Here is an 18,929-nt window from a genome sequence, read left to right as displayed (position 1 = left end):
TTTCATTCAGAATGGAGCAACCTGGTAATGATGGTTAAATGAGTTAATGCAAATTTTTATTTTTCATTTATTTTTAGCCTTACTTTTTTAAAAAGAGTTGTTAATTCAAACTTGCAATAATAAATCTTGAAACTTTCACAAAAGAAAAACAGCCTCACAAAGTAAGTTTCTTATTTGTTATCTGTTTAGTCACATTTTTTAGTTTTCAAATAAATAAATAGTACATAACAAATTAACGGGTATTAAGTGAAATCAATTAATATTTTTGTTGCATTTTTAGGTCAAATTCCTTCTCTTATGATTTTTGAAAGTTCCTATATAGCAGAATTTAAGAATGTTCTGAATGTTGATTGTATTCAAAAAGCTAAAACGAAGTTTGATAATCTTCATACCATTTACTTAAAGCTATATAATAATGAAACAATGTTTCAATTTAAATTGTTTTTATAAGTATTTTTGTTACTTTTTATGTTGAATATAATATTTTTTTGTAATTTTTATTACAGTTTATATTTTTATTTTTTGTCAAGAAAAATATGTTTTTTGTTTCTCATATCTATATTTTTTTATCTTTGGAATTATTGTTTTAAATGGATATATTGACCATTTTTGCTTGGTTTTTTATATTTGCATTATTTTTTTATATGTGAATAGAAACCATTTATACTTTATTCACCTTTTGTACTCAAAGTTTCCATTTGCATTAAGTATTGATTTTTGGCACAAATTTAATAATTTATTTGCCTTAAATAATTTAATAAAGTTTAATAATTTATTTGCCTAACTAAACATCTTAATTAAATAAAATTATTAAGAGTTTTTTTACAGAAACGCTTTTATAAAAAATATCAAACAGATAAAACTTATTTAAATTTAACTTGGTCTCTTTGGCCCATTTTTCAATGTCTAAATTTGCTTTTTAAATAAATCTTAATGAGAGGGTAAAATATTATTATAGTCTAAGTTTCCAAAAACACCTGAAGAAATGTTACGCAACTGTCTTAAATGTTAAAGATTTATTATGTAAAAAATATTGTAGTATACTAAGTAAATAAGTACAGCTCTAAAGTATATTAAATTAATTGTTACCCAAAAGCCAAAAACTTTAAATCAACTAATTTTTTTGCTTTTTACCATAATTAAAGTATAGAGACTAAATTAAGAACAAATTTAAAATTAGTCAAGTGTTGAACAGACTTACCACAACCTGTACCATACAGGTCATGACAGCTAGTATATAATAAATAAATAAAAATAACAAAAACAAATATAAAAAACATACTTTTATAATAAAAAAACAAATTTAAATATATATAAATAAAAATATGATAAAAATTAAAAAATAATTATATTTATGATAAAAATAGTATAGAAAAAGGAAAAAAAAACAACAAAACAGAAACAAAAAAAACATGTCCCCATAAGCGCTGACTAGGAGTGTGTGTGTGTGTATGTATATATATATATATATATATATATATATATATATATATATATATATATATATATATATATATATATATATATATATATACATATATATATATATATATATATATATATACATATATATATATATATATATATATATATATATATATATATATATATATACATATATATATAATATATATATATATATATATATATATATATATATATTTTTTAACTGATTTTTTTTTTATATGAAAATAAAATAGAATTTAATAAAAGTTCACAAATTACCTTTGAAACAAATCTAATCTTTCATTAAAAACCCATGGTGAACCATAAAAGCCTAAAAAGAGAACTTAATTTATCTTAATTTATTCCATCAAAGTATGTTGTATCATACTAAATATTATAGTATATTTATAAATATTATAGTATATTTATAAATTGATCACACAAAATAGTTAAAATAAAAAAAATTTTACTTACAATAAATAATGCTAAATATTAATGCTAATAATGTGTCATGGAAAGTGTTATTGTGGGAACAGGTTAGAAAAGATCTCCAACCTTTTCTAATCCATTATCCAATTTATATCATAGAATCTTCATGGACCATTTTACTTTCAACTTACTTTTAAAATTTATTTTCAATTTCAATTTAATTTCAATTTACTTTCAATTTATTTTCAAAAAATATTACTAGTTGTAACATTTTATTTATGTAATTTTTTTCATAGAGATAATTTTTATTTAATGTATTATCAAGTAGACTATCAAGCAAAAATATGTTATTTAATGCATAGATGATACAAAAACTAATCAATGTGAAACACTGCTTACCGGCAATCAATGTGAAACACTGTTTACCAGCAATTAATTTCTGACCGTTTTTGATAGAGCACATCTATTTCTATTTTTAGTTTTAATATATAGCATGGCTGAAAACCTGGCAGAGCAAATAATATAATATTGAAAACAATACAAGAATTTTAAGTGCAATTGATAAACACAATGGATATAATATCCTTATTTTCAACCAGAAGTTATTTAACGATGTTCTTTTGAAGAGATCCTCAGCAGTGGTAACATTTTTTAACTCTATAAATATTTCTTGTGCTTCCTCTGTCACATTTTTCACATCACAAGAAAAAGGTGATTTAATCACTTCACAACTCAAAAGGTTCACATCTGGAAAATAGTTCCCAAATTCTTTAATCAAACTTCTAATAGGATTCTTTAAAACTTTAAACATAATCAAATTTTTATTATTATTTCTAGTTTTTACAGTTTGAGTTTTAAAATAAAAACCTTCAGTTTATTTGAGTGTGTAATGACATTAGCATTCTGTCTTCAAATTTAACTTGTTAAAATGACTCACAATATCCACAAGATAAGCAGCTGTTATTTCAAAACTGTCAAATTCAAAATATTCTACCAGTGTACTTTTCATTCAACCTTAAAATTCTTTCACTTTATTTCTAAGCTAGTAAAATCTTTCAAAAAAAATCTCCAACAGATAGTCATTACACAGCAGTATATAACAATAACTTATTATGTTCAGCATCTAGGTTACAAAATTTTGTAAAAAGGCTAGTGTTTAGAGCAGAAGATTTTATATGATTAACAATATATTATTTGTTAATCTATAAACTGCCGAAGCCTGTCTATGAATAAAACAGTGCAATCTCTTTCACCCTAGCCTGCAATCCAGACTTACAACTTATCATGGTAGGATCTTCATCAGTATTGATTCTTAACAACTATTTCCATTGTAATTGATTGTCATTAAAAAACTATTTTAAAATTTCAATAATATCTGCTGTTTTTTTAAAGAAAGAAGAAAAAAAAACTTTTCCTTGAATTTCTTATTGTGAATATATCTACAAAATACAATTAATTGTGCCATTAAACATCTATGGACTCATCCAACTGTATAGAATTATATGACGATTCTTTAATTTCATTAATAAAATTTTCAAGATGACACTTATTCAAATGAATAGCAAGCTTTGAGGGTTTCATAGAGTCATTTCCTAGTACTTTATAACAAATTAGTATCTCATATTTTATATATAGCATTAAAATTTACAGATAAAAGAAATATATATATATATATATATATATATATATATATATATATATATATATATATATATATATATACACAACATTTATTACTTCAATTCAATAATTAATGCCGAACAAGTTAATGCATATTTTTAATTTAATAAAAATTTTGTTTCCCTAAACAAAAAACAATCAAAATTAAAATTCACTATCTGAATAAATATTTAGAATGTACAATTAGCTTATGGTCCATCAAAAAAATATGGGTTCACCCAGGGGTTCATGGACAACCAGTTAGGAATCCCTGGCATAGAGTTGACAATTATTGAATCCCTGGCATAGAGTTTACAATCCCCTGACTTAGAATTGACAATATCTAATAGTAAAGCGCTCTAATCTTTTTGTCTATTAAACCATTGAAACTGTTTGTTTCAATTTCAAAACTAAAACAACCTCATCAGCTAATCTTTGGTTTAAAGCAGTCCAGCAAATAATGGCAGCTAAATATATATATTAGGGGCTATTCTAGACCGTTTGCAACAGCGCCAACCATATTTGGGCACTGATTTGGACGCCATCCAAATTTGAAATTAAGAACTTTTATTTTCTTCTTTTTTTTACAGCAAATATTTTTTTCGCAAAAAAATGCCTAAACTTGGCAATATTTCCAGCAAATTTCGCCAGCATGGGGGGTACTGCCACTCAAATTACCTAGAATTACCTAGAATATGTGTATATATATATATATATATATATATATATATATATATATATATATATATATATATATATATATATATATATTATATATGTATATATATATACATATGCGTATATATATATATATATATATATATATATATATATTTACAACACTCTGAATTAGAAAAAATGAGGCCGACTTCAAATTGTTTGAGATCAGTTTTAGGTCGCCAAAAAAAATTTGACACAAAGAGGTTACCATAAAACATATAAACAAGGTCAGCATTTTTTTGCTAACCTCAAACACTTTAAGATTGGCAGTTAGGTTGGTATTCGGCAATGCCGACCCTAATTCCGAGGGTTAATATTATATATATACATATATATTATATATATATATATTTTATATACATATATATATATATACATATTTTATATATATATACATATATATATATATATATATATATATATATATATATATATATATATATATATATAATATATATATATAATATATATATATTATATATATATTTATATATTTATAGAGAGAGAGAGACGCAATATGATTTCTGCCAAGTGGGAGTAACTATAACTTTCTTAAGATAGCTAAATGTCTCATTGTCTAATTTGTGACACACATGAATAGATAAACGAAGACCTTGTTAAGGTTATATACAAATAGTATTGCGCACTTAGCTAAGTAATCAAACATGATAGTGAAAGCTATAAAGGCTTCAATATACATATTGACTGAATATCTAGAGAAAACTTGCAAGAGAGTGCTGTTATATTGACTAATGGTTCGAGTTAGCACAGTAACCATTTTTTTATTACTCTTTGCTTTCTTCTTTTTCTGAAAAAAATGTTTAGATATAAGCCATCATTTTTGTTCACCAAATGCAAAAGTCTGAATATGCAAAAGTAAGTGTGGATGTATATATATATATATATATATATATATATATATATATATATATATATATATATATATATATATATATATATATATATATATATAAATATATACAGTGGCGGCACAAAGTAAGGACAAATACAGCAGAAATTAAATCACTGCAACTTTTGTCCAAATAATAACCAGATGAAAGCGTCATAGCTACATTTGTTGATCTCTGTTGTGTTGACACGTCAATATCTTTGCACTTCCTGTTTACCTTAGCAACAAGCACATGTTTTTTTAGATAAATTAATATAACACATTGGAAAGTTTTTTATCATATTTTAAGCATAGGAAACAAGACAGTAGAGGTAAGTGATGTGCCTTCATTGTCATATTAATGTCATCATTATTAATTGGTAGAAAATATGTGTTCATTGTATTACCAATCACATATTGAGTCAGTATATACCATTTAAGGTCATTTAAGGTCATCTAAAGCCCAATATGGTTACTGAGAACCAGTAGTCAAGGGTAACTATTGAGTTTTAAGGTATTCTCCACCAAGTTTTTTTACTTTAGCCAATTTTTTTTGTGTTTTATTAGCATCTGCTTCCATTTTGACAGCTTCACTATCAGTATTAATATTATTTTGTCTGTTTTAGTTTAATTTAATGGTCTAATATCAGTATTTTTTGCTGTAGAAAAAATGGTAAAATATCGTTGCTTGTCCCAGGAAGAGCGCCTCCGTGTTGTTTTCATGGCAGAAAATGGTGAAAATTATAGTAAAATTGCAACAATTCTTGGTTCTACTGCAAGTGGCATCAGGAAAATTGTTAAGAAATATCAGAATTCAGGTTCTACAGCAGACAAGGCACGTTCCGGAAGGCCAAAGAAGACGACAGCTCATACCGATCTGGTGCTGGTCTGCTCACTTCAGGATCGTCGCCTGACTGCACCACAACTAAGCCGGAGACTGTCGGAGGAACATGGAATTAATTTGGCCTCCAAAACTGTGCAGGAGAGACTACAAAAAGCTGGATTAAGAGGGTGTGTGGCAGCAAAGAAACCTTTGCTCTCTGCCGCCAATGTCCGGCGACGGTTGGTCTTTGCCAGGGAGCACAAAGACTGGACTGTCGAGGACTGTAAAAACGTTATTTTTTAAAACAACGTTTTTACAGTCCTGTAAAAATGTAAAAATGTCATAAAGTAAAGAAGGTAACCAATTTCCTTCGTCAAAATGGAGTAGACGTACTCGACTGGCCTGCTCAGAGTCCAGACATGAACCCCATCGAGAATTTATGGAGTGTCATGTCTAAGAGCATTGAGGGAAAGAAACCATCCAATTTGGATGACCTGTGGGTATTGTTACAAGGCGCGTGGAACAATATCCCACAGACAACAATCGATGGTCTTTTTGCCTCAATGCCTAGCCGTATGAGGTATGTGATAAAGCTTGTGGATACCATACCAAATATTAATAAAACAATGTTTAGAAAACATACATCTCTTAAAATCTCTTTCGTTAGAACCTCTTAAATGTAAAAAATGCTAGATTCTGTCGGATTTGTCCTTACTTTGTGCCGCCACTGTATATATATATATATATATATATATATATATATATATATATATATATATATATATATATATATATATATATATATATATATATATATATATAAACTTAAATTGCTAGTTTAGATGAGCACTCTGACCTTACACTGAAACAGCCTGCTGCCAGGGGCTTCAGTAAATACATCAGACTGACAAATAGCCCAACTCACAACAGAGTGCTGCTACATCATCTGAGGGTTTGGGATGGGGCGGCAATCTTTTCTTTCATTATTCTTTGTTTTTTTCTTCTTTTTCTGAAAACGCATTATGCTATAAAGATAAGCAAAACTATTGAGCAAATACTTATCTAAATCAGCTAGAAGATATATATATATGTGTGTGTGTATATATATAAATATATATATATATATATATATATTATATATATATATATATATATATATATATATATATATATATATATATATATATATATATGTATATATATATAAATATAATATACATTTATATATCTTATAAGATATATAAATGTATGTTATTATATACATATAATATACATTTTATATCTTATAGCCTACTGCTACAAGGGAGTGTTGCTATATCAACTTATCTTATAGCCTGCTGCCACAAGGGAGTGCTCCTACACCAACTATCTTAAAGCTTGCTGCTAAAAGGAAGTGCCACTACATCAACTTAGGGTTTGGTTGGGACAGGCAGTCTATTGAATAATAAAAAAAAAAATTTTTTAAAGTTTTTAAACTTTTTCTGATCTTTAAAGCAATTTAAAAATCTAGCTAATAATACAAAAGTAAGATAAAGTGTAAACATCTGTATAGTGTTATTGTAAACATCTGTATAGTGTTATTGTAAACATCTGTATAGCGTTATTGTAAACATCTGTATAGTGTTATTGTAAACATCTGTATAGTGTTATTGTAAACATCTGTATAGTGTTATTGTAAACATCTGTATAGTGCTTTTGTAAACATCTGTATAGTGTTATTGTAAACATCTGTATAGTGTTATTGTAAACATCTGTATAGTGTTATTGTAAACATCTGTATAGTGTTATTGTAAACATCTGTATAGTGTTATTGTAAACATCTGTATAGTGTTATTGTAAACATCTGTATAGTGTTATTGTAAACATCTGTATAGTGTTATTGTAAACATCTGTATAGTGTTATTGTAAACATCTGTATAGTGTTATTGTAAACAAAATTAGGAAAAGAAACTATGAAAAACAACATTAAAAAACAACAATTCATAAATCCAATTATAAATATAGATCAATAAAAAATCTTGCTTTTAAATAATAGATTAAAAGACACTTAAAGTCCTGTACTTTTTTTTCAAAGGAATTCAAAAGTTTCTAATGATTAAAATTAATTTGTATTTCTCTAAATTCTAGGCCTAATTTAATATATTTAGATATTTCCATTTCTTCCAACAAATGGCGATAAATTTGAAACAATAAATAATGTGGCATAACGTTTTTTAGACACATCATTCTATTGTTTTTATTGTATATTATATTACTAAAATTTGCTGCCTAAAATCTGGTTATATGTCAAATAATTATAAGATGTTGTTTAGATAAAGATTTTATGAAAGTATCATACACCAAAATAATAACTGAATTATTACTTTCTATTTCTAATATGTTAACGTACTTTACCTAAATTTAACGAGAATTAGTCGTGGCTTGTTGTGCGTTAAGTGTTTTTAAGTATACTTTATGCATTTAAAATAACAACTACTTTTATAAGGAAATAATTTTATTGCAGCATTAATTATAATAGACAAAAAAATTACCTTCAATAACACCACAAATAAAATCCATTTTAAATAATCAGTCCTTGAACATAGTATATTATTTAAACTAAATTGAAATAAAATACATTCTTTAAGCATAAAGTTATAATATTGTAGTTGTCGCAATTTTGCCCTTAGAAAGCTTTCAATTTCGTAATTTTTAATAACAACTTTTTGTTATTTTCTTTTTTTATAAAATTATTCAAATTTTTAATGAAAATGTCGGTGTCGTGACATTTTGCTGCAGACCTTTTTGGTTTCATATTTCTAAAAATTCTAAGAATTATTTTACGGAGCCAAAACCGAAACTAAATTTATTCATTTTCAATAGAAGTTCAGTAAAAAAAACTGGAAAGCAAACAATGACCGATCGTTTAAAGTTATTTGAAGTAATTTTAGCCTTCGCCAAATCTTAGATCCTGCACATTGTGCACGATCGGAGTTAATAGTTAGTTATACGGAGTTAATAATAGATAGTTTTTCTTTTTTCTTTAAAATACTACTGACATATTGCAAATGCCGGGTTAAAGCTGTTAAGTTTATGATTTTTAAGCACCAGTGTTAGCTTCATTTTTGTGACCGTAACGAAACGTAACGTAGTCAGACTTCATCTTCCCAAAAACCAAAATTGAACGTAACGAAATAATAATTCAACAAAGTTGAACAAAGTTGAACGAAGTTGAACAAAGTTGAACGAAGTTGAACAAAGTTGAACGAAGTTGAACAAAGTTGAACGAAGTTGAACAAAGTTGAGCAGAATAACTTAAAATATTGAAAACTTCATCACCAATTTGCAATTAGTAAATATATATGAATGTTGCCTCAACTAATAGTTTCAACCTAAAATTAGCAATGGTATTAGGTCAATTTAAGATGTAAATTAATTACCTTAATGCATGAAAAACTAGGATATCAAGTGTACTAAATCAAAACTGAAAAAAGATAATCAGGACTTAATACTGGCTATTGCCACATTTGGGGAACTACATTTTATTTATTTTGAATAATTTTTAGTAAAAAACAAAAAGTTTAGTACTACTATTGTAGCGTTATTTCCAATCGTGTAAGCTATTTAATAAACAAAATTGAAATAAAAATTTGACAAAGATAGTAATTCTTTATTAGTATGCTATCTTTTATTTCCCATACATTGAGTAATTTAATAAATCTTGATAAATCTTCACATCATGTTGCCAATTTACTAACAGAAGCATGCTAATTTTTGTTGCTATATGAGAAATGTTGTTAATTGAAATAAAATCATCAACATTTGTTGGCAATATTGCATTCAGTGATCTGTGCCATAAAGTTTTAGGCATAACATTAAAAATAATTAATATTTTTACTCATAAAGAAAACTTATGTTGGTAGTTTTTAACCTATAACGATTATTTAAGAGAAAAGCATTATTTAGAACATTTACAACTTTAATATTAAAAATTATATATATATATATATATATATATATATATATATATATATATATATATATATATATATATATATATAAACATATTGCTATGAATGATTAAATTTTAGATAGGACCTTTTTTTGTACTATTTTGTTTTTGTTTTCAAAATGTGATTAAAATCAGTATAAAATATTTTACTAGTGATTTGGGAGTGCTTGTCATTAGTTAGATATTAAACATCAAACAAAAACTTTAGAAATGACAGAGACTAATGTTAGAGCATCAGAGTTATGGGAGCATTTTGAAGACTGTGAGCCAGATGTTGATGGTGTCCTAAAAGCTAAATGTAGACTGTGCACTAATGTGACACTACGCCGTAAAAATCTTTCAACAGCTGCGTTGTGGGGTCATCTCAAGTCAAAACACAAGAAAATTGCAGCAGAAGTACTTGAAAAGAAAGCCTCTCGAAAAAGACAAGCAGCAATTGAATCTGCTGATATTTTAGAAGCAGGACAAAAGTTAAATCAGTGTGACAAAGGTAAGATACTAATATTTCTTTGCTACAGTGTGGGTTTATAGAAATTTTATTCCTATTTAGTAAGGTACTTATTTCAAGTAAAAAAATTCAACATGGTTTTTATAAGCCTCTGGCTTAAAGATATTGTTTGAAAGAAAACTATTTTTAAGCTGATTTTAAGTCTTAAATCCCAAAAAATTTTGATATGAATATTTTTGTGCATTTATTTCTGTGAAAGGAAAGACTTTACAGCATACCTATCAAAAAGATAATGTACACATTAGAGAAAGGACAAGAAGAAAGTTAATACAAGTAAAAATGATTCAATCAATAAACTTTAAAAACTCAACTCGAATTGATTCATTTTTACAAAATTTCAGTAAGTTCTAAATGAAAGAGGGATATTTAATTGAGTTTTTTTTAATTCAGCAGCTAAAAATGCCCATCAAGCTGTTACATATTTAGTTTTGTAATGGGGTTCATAGCATTTTTATTGCAAACTTTGGCTGCTTCTTAAATTAACAAAATAAACAATTTTAACACCTGAACACGCATGAGGTGAGATAGCTTAATTCAAGTTTAGGCCTTAAAAATAAGTTCCACAGTAAAACTCTGAACTAAATAAACATTGGTTTATGAAACAGAATATTGAGTTCATAATGAAATCAGTTTTTAGACACATTTTGAAGGAGTGAACTTTGCTAACTCCCAACTATTTATCTTTAAAGATGTTGAAAAAACCGAGCTCAGTCACATCAATTCTCTAAATTTGGCCCTAATGGGCCTTAGGTACCTTTTAAACTAGAAAGCCCCTCTTGAGTAAACATTGGAACTGAGTTAAAAGGTACCTCATTAGTGAACTTTTTAAGTATGAATTTCTATTTGTTTTAAAAGAATTCTTCTGTTCCACAGACACACAGATAGTTTAGGCTAGGTTCAATAATTTGAATTCTCCAATAAAGTTCCTTCAGGTCCACCATAAAAGAGCAGAATACTCATGCCTAATATACAGTGAAAAATCAGGAATACATTCCATTTTTGCAATTGTACCACTGTCCTACTCAACCGAATAATGAATGCCTAATAAGGAGATAAATAAAATAATGAAAAATGTAAATAAATTATTTAGATTTGAGATGTATAAAATGTTTCTGATGACTGAAAACAATAATATTTTTTCAGGATCAGACAGTCTACAAAGTCCTTCAAACTCAAAAAAACTTCGTGAAGAAAGTGCTGTGTCAATTGCATCATTCTTCCAGCCAAAGTATTCTACTTACGACAAGCGCCAGTTTCAGTTTGACCTGGATTTCATGAGGTGGATTGTTGCACTCTCGATGCCTTTCAGTGTTGCTGACCATGAAGAAACAAAAGAATTTTTTAAGAAGCAGCTCCCAAGGGTCACAGTTAAGAACTCTACAACTTTTGCAAAGTTCAAGCTTCCCTTACTATATGAACAGATTCATAAACAAATCTTTACAGAGTTAGAACAAGAGCTACCTGAAGTTGATGGTTTTGCTCTTACTTCAGATATGTGGACATCAAGAGCTAAGGAAGCTTACATGAGTCTTACCTTGCATTTTGTCAATAGAAATTTCAACCTCATTAAAAAAGTCATCAGTTGCAAGCATTTTCCTGGATCTCACACTGCAGTGGCAATAGCTGTGGAAATAGACAAACAAATTGAATCTTTGCCAAATGTCAAGTCAGAATGTGAGAAGGTAGTGGTTCATGATGCAGCTGCAAATATGAGGGCATCCTTTCCAAACAGCTCTCAACTTTCTCACTCATTACTATGTGCTGATCATGCAATCAATCTTGTCTTGCAGAAAGCTGTTGAAGGATGTGAACCAATTCAAAAGGCAATAACGAAAGCAACCCTGCTCTCCAGCAAAACCCATCAATCAACTTTAGCTAATGAGCTGTCAATAAAGCTTGCAAGGATGTAGGAGGTATAGTTAGTTTATACTAAATCACTATTTTGAAATTTTTTTCAATTGTCTTCTGCTATTGTAAAAAATTAAGAATTAAAATTTAAAGTAACCAACCATTCACAATGCCATATTTAAAAATAGCAAATTGTAGTTGTGTTGCATTATACACAGATTATATAAACATTTTTTATAGGTTTTATTTCTGGAAAGAAGAAAATTGATGAATTTTTTATATCCTAGCATATATATATATGACTCCATTGTATATATATATATATATATGACTATAAGGAGTCATATATATATATGACTCCTTCTGTTAGTTAACCTCATTTAAAAATTGTCACCCCGAAAAAATATTGCCAAAAAATATCTTTTTGATATTTATTTGAAACAATGCCAAATAATCATGATTTAACAAAAATATTCCATTGAGTGATATTAAATATGAACTTAGTATTCCAAAATAAATTAATGAACACTATTTTAGAGTACAGCTCATAATATGAAATGTCATTCATGAATTCATATTTTTATCTGTCCTCAGTTTTTGATTGAAGAGAATTACGATATTAATTTATTTTTTATATTCTCCTAATAACTGAACATTTTTTTATGATTTCATATTCAAAATTGCTGTTAACTTCAAACTTCATGTTTTACTTACTTCCAATACCACACTCATGGTCTCATTCCACTGAAGTTACTACTCATCAAAATAAAAGTGAAATTAGACAGGCTCATTGAGCCTATAAGACTATATTACTTTCTTTGTCTAGGTAAACACACCCATTAATGGTACCTTAAACAGTGTAAATTCCCTTTGTAATCTGCAGGTTCTGAGATAACCTCAATTTGAAGATAAATGTTTACCCATATTCTGATTTTCCATGTTAGTGGGGTATTTTTTCCTCACAAGACTTCACCAAACTCCTTGATTGTCCAATAACCAAAAGAAGAAATATTTTATTGTTGAAATATCATAATCCACTAACCCAGGTAGATTTACTAGATACCCGAGTCAGTAAAATAGGGTTCATCAAGTCATTCATTTGAACTCCTGCATTTGAAAATAAAAGTAAACAATGTACTTCTAAATAGACAACATAACTATAAAAATAGTGACTAATTCTAGTAGAAGCAAGTCTTGCTAGCCTGTATAATACTTCAAAATAAATAATAATAGTTTAATTGAACACCATTGGTAGTGTGATCCTTAAACTTAAATACTTTAAATGATTTTTAAATATTTCTTTTTTTCAGTGGCACCAATTAAAGTCATCGCTCCTGTTTCGACAAGATGGAATTCAAATGCAATGATGATTAAATCCATTCTCAAAATTCAACCAGCATTAGAACACCTTCAAAATCAGAAATATGACTTCATCCCTACACAAGCTGAGTTACAAATTCTAGCAATGATTTTTCCAATCCTTGAGCTCTTTAAAGAACTTTCTGAAAAGCTTTCTGCAGACTCAGTTCCAACTATTCATCTTATTTGTGGTGAACTGTTTCGAATTCAACACTTACTAACAGATAGAGTCAATACATCGGATGACTTGAATATTCAGAACTTTGCAACTAAACTTTTGGAACAGCTTGAACAAAGATTTGAACTTTGCGGAACAAAGCAAGATCTGTATGCTTTGTCTCATTTACTTCATCCGTCCTACAAAGGAGCTGTTTTGCATAAAATGAATCGATTTAACAACATCAATACAAAACTTATAGATAGTCATTCATCTGGAAACAATGCAAACCGTCAAAGCATTCTAGAGGAGCCAAACATCATTGATCAAACAGACCCTTTAGAACAACTGGTGTTTGAAACCAATTGGAAAGGTATTGCCATCTTTATTGTTAAATATCTAAGGGTCAGTGCAAAAAAATCAGGTCTATAATATTTCTTTATTTTCATCTTTCAAATTTGAATAGTGATTGAGTAGATATTGCTTCCTGTTCTGCTTTATTTTAACTTAAATTAATTCCTGATTTGCCTGTGGACCCAGATATCAAATTTAAATACCTCTTTTTTGCTTTATTTTGACATTAGTTAATTGGTGATTTGGCTACTTAAAAAACTTTATATCAACAAAAATTTAATGTGTCTTATATTATCAGGGCCTTATATGTATGTAGATCTTAGAAACTTTGTAAAATAATAATCTTTTTAAGTATGTAAGAAGTTCTAATGATCGCTGTAAAGACTTTGATCTTATAATACAAGAAATAGTTAAATTCCCAATTTTAACCTAGCCTGCATTTAGATACAGTCTAAACTTTAACACATACAGTAGAATAGTTGGTATTCTAATAAAGTCTTGGTTAACTATAATATTTATTGTTTCAAGTTAAAATAGTTTTGACAGAAGATTTTGGTTAAAATAATCTTAGTACAATAACTGTGTTTAACTTACTTTTGAAATTTGTTTGAAAGAACTTTTTCAATAAGTTTTTGTGATTTCAAAACTAGAAAAAAGAAGTTTTTTCTTTTTCTATGAAAAAATTGAAGACCGCTCAAGGTGAGGGTTGGTTTTGAATTAGCTAAATATTTTTCATGAAGGGTGGTTCTAGGTAAAAGATTTTGCGCACATGGCTGGAAATTTACACTGCAGTTTAGCAGGGTGAGTTTCAAAAACTTGTTTATGAAGTTCTTATCATAAAAATTTTTAAATACTTATTGTTCTTTAGTGGCTTCCAATACAAATTTGATAATTTATTTAATTCAAATTATCTTATTTCTTTATGTAATATCCCCAGTAAATTACATGAAAGGTCCTACTAAGTTTCAGACATTGCTGATTCAACTAAAATAACTTTTGTGTCATTTATTAATGGGTCACTATAGGATCCAAAGCATTGGGTATGAACAAAATGCCTATAGCTAATCTACACCTATCTTTTATCAGTGATTGCTCATATAAATCTTTTTGGGCTATTGCCGTCCTAAATGTTCAAAGACAAAAATGTGGCAATTTGCCAATACTTTTCTTTAACTTGTTAAAGTAATTTAAACATTTTATTTAACTCTAACTTACTAATTCTCCATTTTTAGATTCATGTTTAATTTATAAACGTATAATTAATTCCAGCTGCTTTTAATTTTTCATGCAATGTTAAAATTTTTTTTAAAAAGGAGCCATAGTAATATAACAATGTGATTAATTTCAGACTGTTCATCAAACAAAACAAAATCAAACATGGAGGAAGAACTTGATAAATATTTGGCAATGCCAAGTCCAGATCCTAAAGAACTGGATATTCTGATGTGGTGGAGAAATATTTCAACCTCTTTGCCATTACTCTCAAAGCTGGCACGAAAACTTCTTTGCATTCCAGTAACTTGTGCTTCATCTGAGCGAGTTTTTTCTGTTGCTGGGGGCATTGTTACAAATCAAAGACACAACCTTGATCCAGAAAATGTGCACATGCTTGTTTTCTGTCATTCAAATATGGCAAAAATAAAGAGAAATCTGGCAGAAAGCATTGAAACTGAAGAGGAAAAGAAACAACGTGGGATGGAGAAACACTTACAGTAAAAACTGACCAGATTTTTTTGTATAGTGCAGTTAGTGAACAGCTAAAAATAATAAAAAATTAGAGGCAGAAAGAATCTCGAGTAACAAATATCTCAAATTTCTCAATTTTTTCCAAGTTTTTTTTTTAAAGACTATCTAGCAGAAGTAGGGGGGGGGGCAATGCCGAGTGTTATGGGATATCCAGCAGAACTTTGGGGTGCAATTTTGGTAAGATATTGAAGAATATTAATTAAAAAACTAATCGGAGTATCATGCAATTAGCAAAACATTAAAATTGGAGATTACATTTTTTAAGTTTTTTTTGTAAAATCCAAGATTTTTGTACTTTTCATTCAAGATTTTATCCATGTGCCTAAAACAGCACGTCTAAATGTTTTCTTTTGTGTTTTTCTTGAATCACCCTTATCCCACATGCAGAAATTAAATTCGCATTTCAGTCCGAATTTAGTCCATACCTTGTTTTGGAACAAATTTATTATAACAGTTAGTCTTATTGCAGTTAAACAATTCTTTTGATTAAATACTATCAGTACCTAATAGCTTTTGTAGGGGCGACTGAATAAGTGCGAATTTCATAACTGCAAATCTGCATAAGTGCGACTGGCATAAGTGCAAACTGGCATAAGCGCGAACTGGCACAAGCGCGAACTGGCATAAGTGCGAATCACTTGCAAAAACTGCCATAAGTGCGAACTAGCACAAGCGCGAACTGGCATAAGTGCGCCAAAAGAATTTGCAAACGTTGGCATAAGTGCGAACTGGCATAAGTGCAAAACAATTGCAAAAACTGGCATAAGTGCGAACTGGCACAAGCGCGAATTAGCATAAGTGCGCCGAAAGAATTTGCAAACATTGGCATAAGTGCAAATTGGCATACGTGGCGAATTGGCAAGTTCGCACTTATGCCAATTCGCACTTATGCCAGTTCGCACTTATGCCAATTCGCACTTATGCCAATGTTTGCAAATTCTTTCGGCGCACTTATGCCAGTTCGCGCTTATGCCAGTTCGCACTTATGCCAGTTTTTGCAATTGATTCGCACATATGCCAGTTCGCACTTATGCCAGTTCGCACTTATGCCAATGTTTGCAAATTCTTTTGGCGCACTTATGCCAGTTCGCATTTGTGCCAGTTCGCACTTATGCCAGTTTTTGCAACTGCTTCGCACTTATGCAGATTCGCAGTTATGAAATTCGCACTTATTCAGCCTCCTCCTTTTGTAAAAAACAAGTGCAAAGAACAGAAAAGATGCTTTTGCAAATTTTCACCCTACAACGAATTAAAAATTTTGCTGATTATTTTTTGCCCAAAGCTTAAATGAAAAAAAAAGTTTTCTTTTCCCATCACTTCAGTCAAACAATTTTGTTCTAAATAGAGGAATTAAAATAAACTCTCTGATATAAATGCCTAATCTTGTAAGAATGTTAATGAGGAAAGTGGGGGCTACACCACTGCTTTAAAAATTTGGGTTTTTGGAATTTAATTTCAAAATTGTGTTTCAATATTTTGTAATATTCACAAATTTTAATATATCCTTTTTTATTGCAATAAAGTTTCATTTCTCTATTTTGTCTTGAATTGTTACAAATAGTTCAATACAAAAAAATTGTGCTTAATTGGTTGTTTAAGGGTTGTAATTTAATAATTCAATAAAATTAATGATAAATTGGCTTTTAAGCAAATGTTTTTCCTTTACACTATTATTGCTAACAAATTACACAATATTTTTGGAAACTTTGCCAAGTCTAATTTTAGTTCAAAAAGTACAGGCTTGAGACCACATTTTCGCAGGCTTAGGCTCGACTTTCTAAAATCACACTAAACTCTGGCTTTAACATCTTCTTAAATTTAATTTTGGTTATTTATACTAGCAATACAAATCAGTGGTTTTTAAAAGTTAATTAGGTTGTTCAAAAATGTATTTGGTTCAACTACGTTCAACTTTGTTCAACTACGTTTAACTAAGATGATTAATACAAAAATACCGTAAATATACGTAACGTAATTGAAACAAAACTACGTTACGTTTATTTACGTTCAACTACGTTCAACTTCGTTGACCGTAGTTAAACGTAGTTGAACGAACGTAACACTGATGCTTAATGATTTTACAAAAAAAAAAAAAAAAAAAAGCTTTAACTAACTAAAATAACATTATCACAAAAGATCGACAGAAAATAAACGATTTTAAACATAAAAAGCTGTGGATATACATGCTTTTTTTTTATCAGCTGCGGCTCAGTTGTAAGAGTCCTTGCTCTAAGCGATAGATCTAGGGTTTAATGCGAGCATTGGAATATGTCTAGTGCTTCAGAGTCCTGAGCTTTAGGTGCTTTCAAGTCTTATGTTAAAAAATCTGCTCTTAAAACTTCCCTTGGTAGAGCTAAACGTATTTTGCATTAATTCAGACTTCAACGCAAGCAATACAAAGAGAAAACTTCTAATAGCTTCTGCATGCTTCTGGAAACTTCTGGATACTTCCTTTAATTATTAAAAAACTTCCGTGACGTTGACACGGACCAGACTTAAGAAAATGAAACAAACCAAAAAAGTTGCACTTGTTTTGTCCGCTGTAAAATGGCACTTGTCAACGAAATTCTGCCTGTGTGCTGTCACCTGTCAGCTGATTGCTTATGTCATGGCATGCCATGACTCCAGACCCCTGAACTGTTTGCTGTGGTAGTATAGTTTGTTTCGTTTTTAAGACATGTAAAATTAGGAACACTTTTTAGCATTGTTCGATGTTGGTTGCAAATGTTTTGTTCAATACTGTATATTCAAAATTTTCTTTATTGTGTTTTAATGTTTATCTTTAAATAATTGACAACAGGTTGCTGGAATTGAAATGTGCACACTTTTTACAACAGCATTAGAAATTGAAACCTAGTATAGTAACAATTGTATACATGTCTGTGTTTTTTATATAAATGTTTTTTGACCTTGAATATAATAACTGTATTAATAAAATATATATAAAAAAGTGTTTTATATTCTTATTTAAATTTTTTGATTTTTATTTTAATTGCAATT

General features: G+C 28.6%; 2 protein-coding genes across 2 annotated transcripts in view; one reads left to right on the top strand and one right to left on the bottom strand.

The window, feature by feature from the left end:
- The window catches only part of LOC136071844 (protein O-GlcNAcase-like), a 54,076-nt gene extending 45,318 nt beyond the window's left edge, over positions 1–8,758 (bottom strand). Inside the window, exons 1-2 of the mRNA XM_065797325.1 lie at positions 8,498–8,758; positions 1,726–1,777 (exon numbers count right to left, since the gene is read on the bottom strand). Of these exons, the coding sequence (XP_065653397.1) occupies positions 1,726–1,777; positions 8,498–8,525 (80 nt within the window). The 5' untranslated portion in view covers positions 8,526–8,758. The remainder of the gene's footprint in view (positions 1–1,725; positions 1,778–8,497) is intronic.
- A 1,409-nt stretch (positions 8,759–10,167) lies between these two features.
- On the top strand, positions 10,168–15,899 carry LOC136080168 (uncharacterized). The gene is made up of 4 exons (XM_065796781.1): positions 10,168–10,447; positions 11,609–12,271; positions 13,624–14,202; positions 15,532–15,899. The coding sequence occupies exons 1-4, from the start codon at positions 10,168–10,170 to the stop codon at positions 15,897–15,899; spliced, it is 1,890 nt and encodes a 629-aa protein (XP_065652853.1).
- Positions 15,900–18,929: the final 3,030 nt, after the last annotated feature.

Source organism: Hydra vulgaris, chromosome 05 (genome assembly GCF_038396675.1).
Source record: "Hydra vulgaris chromosome 05, alternate assembly HydraT2T_AEP".
Classification (NCBI taxonomy): Eukaryota; Metazoa; Cnidaria; class Hydrozoa; order Anthoathecata; family Hydridae; genus Hydra; species Hydra vulgaris.
The sequence above is the reverse complement of the archived record's forward strand: the minus strand, read 5'-3'. Positions and strand labels throughout refer to the sequence as shown.

Bases quoted from the DNA above. Each gene is read 5' to 3' on its own strand.
- LOC136080168 (XM_065796781.1), top strand. From the start codon at position 10,168: ATGACAGAGACTAATGTTAGAGCATCAGAGTTATGGGAGCATTTTGAA. The intron at 12,272-13,623 runs GTGAACCAATTC...TCTTTTTTTCAG, and splicing joins GCAGAAAGCTGTTGAAGGAT to TGGCACCAATTAAAGTCATC. The intron at 14,203-15,531 runs GTATTGCCATCT...GATTAATTTCAG, and splicing joins GTTTGAAACCAATTGGAAAG to ACTGTTCATCAAACAAAACA.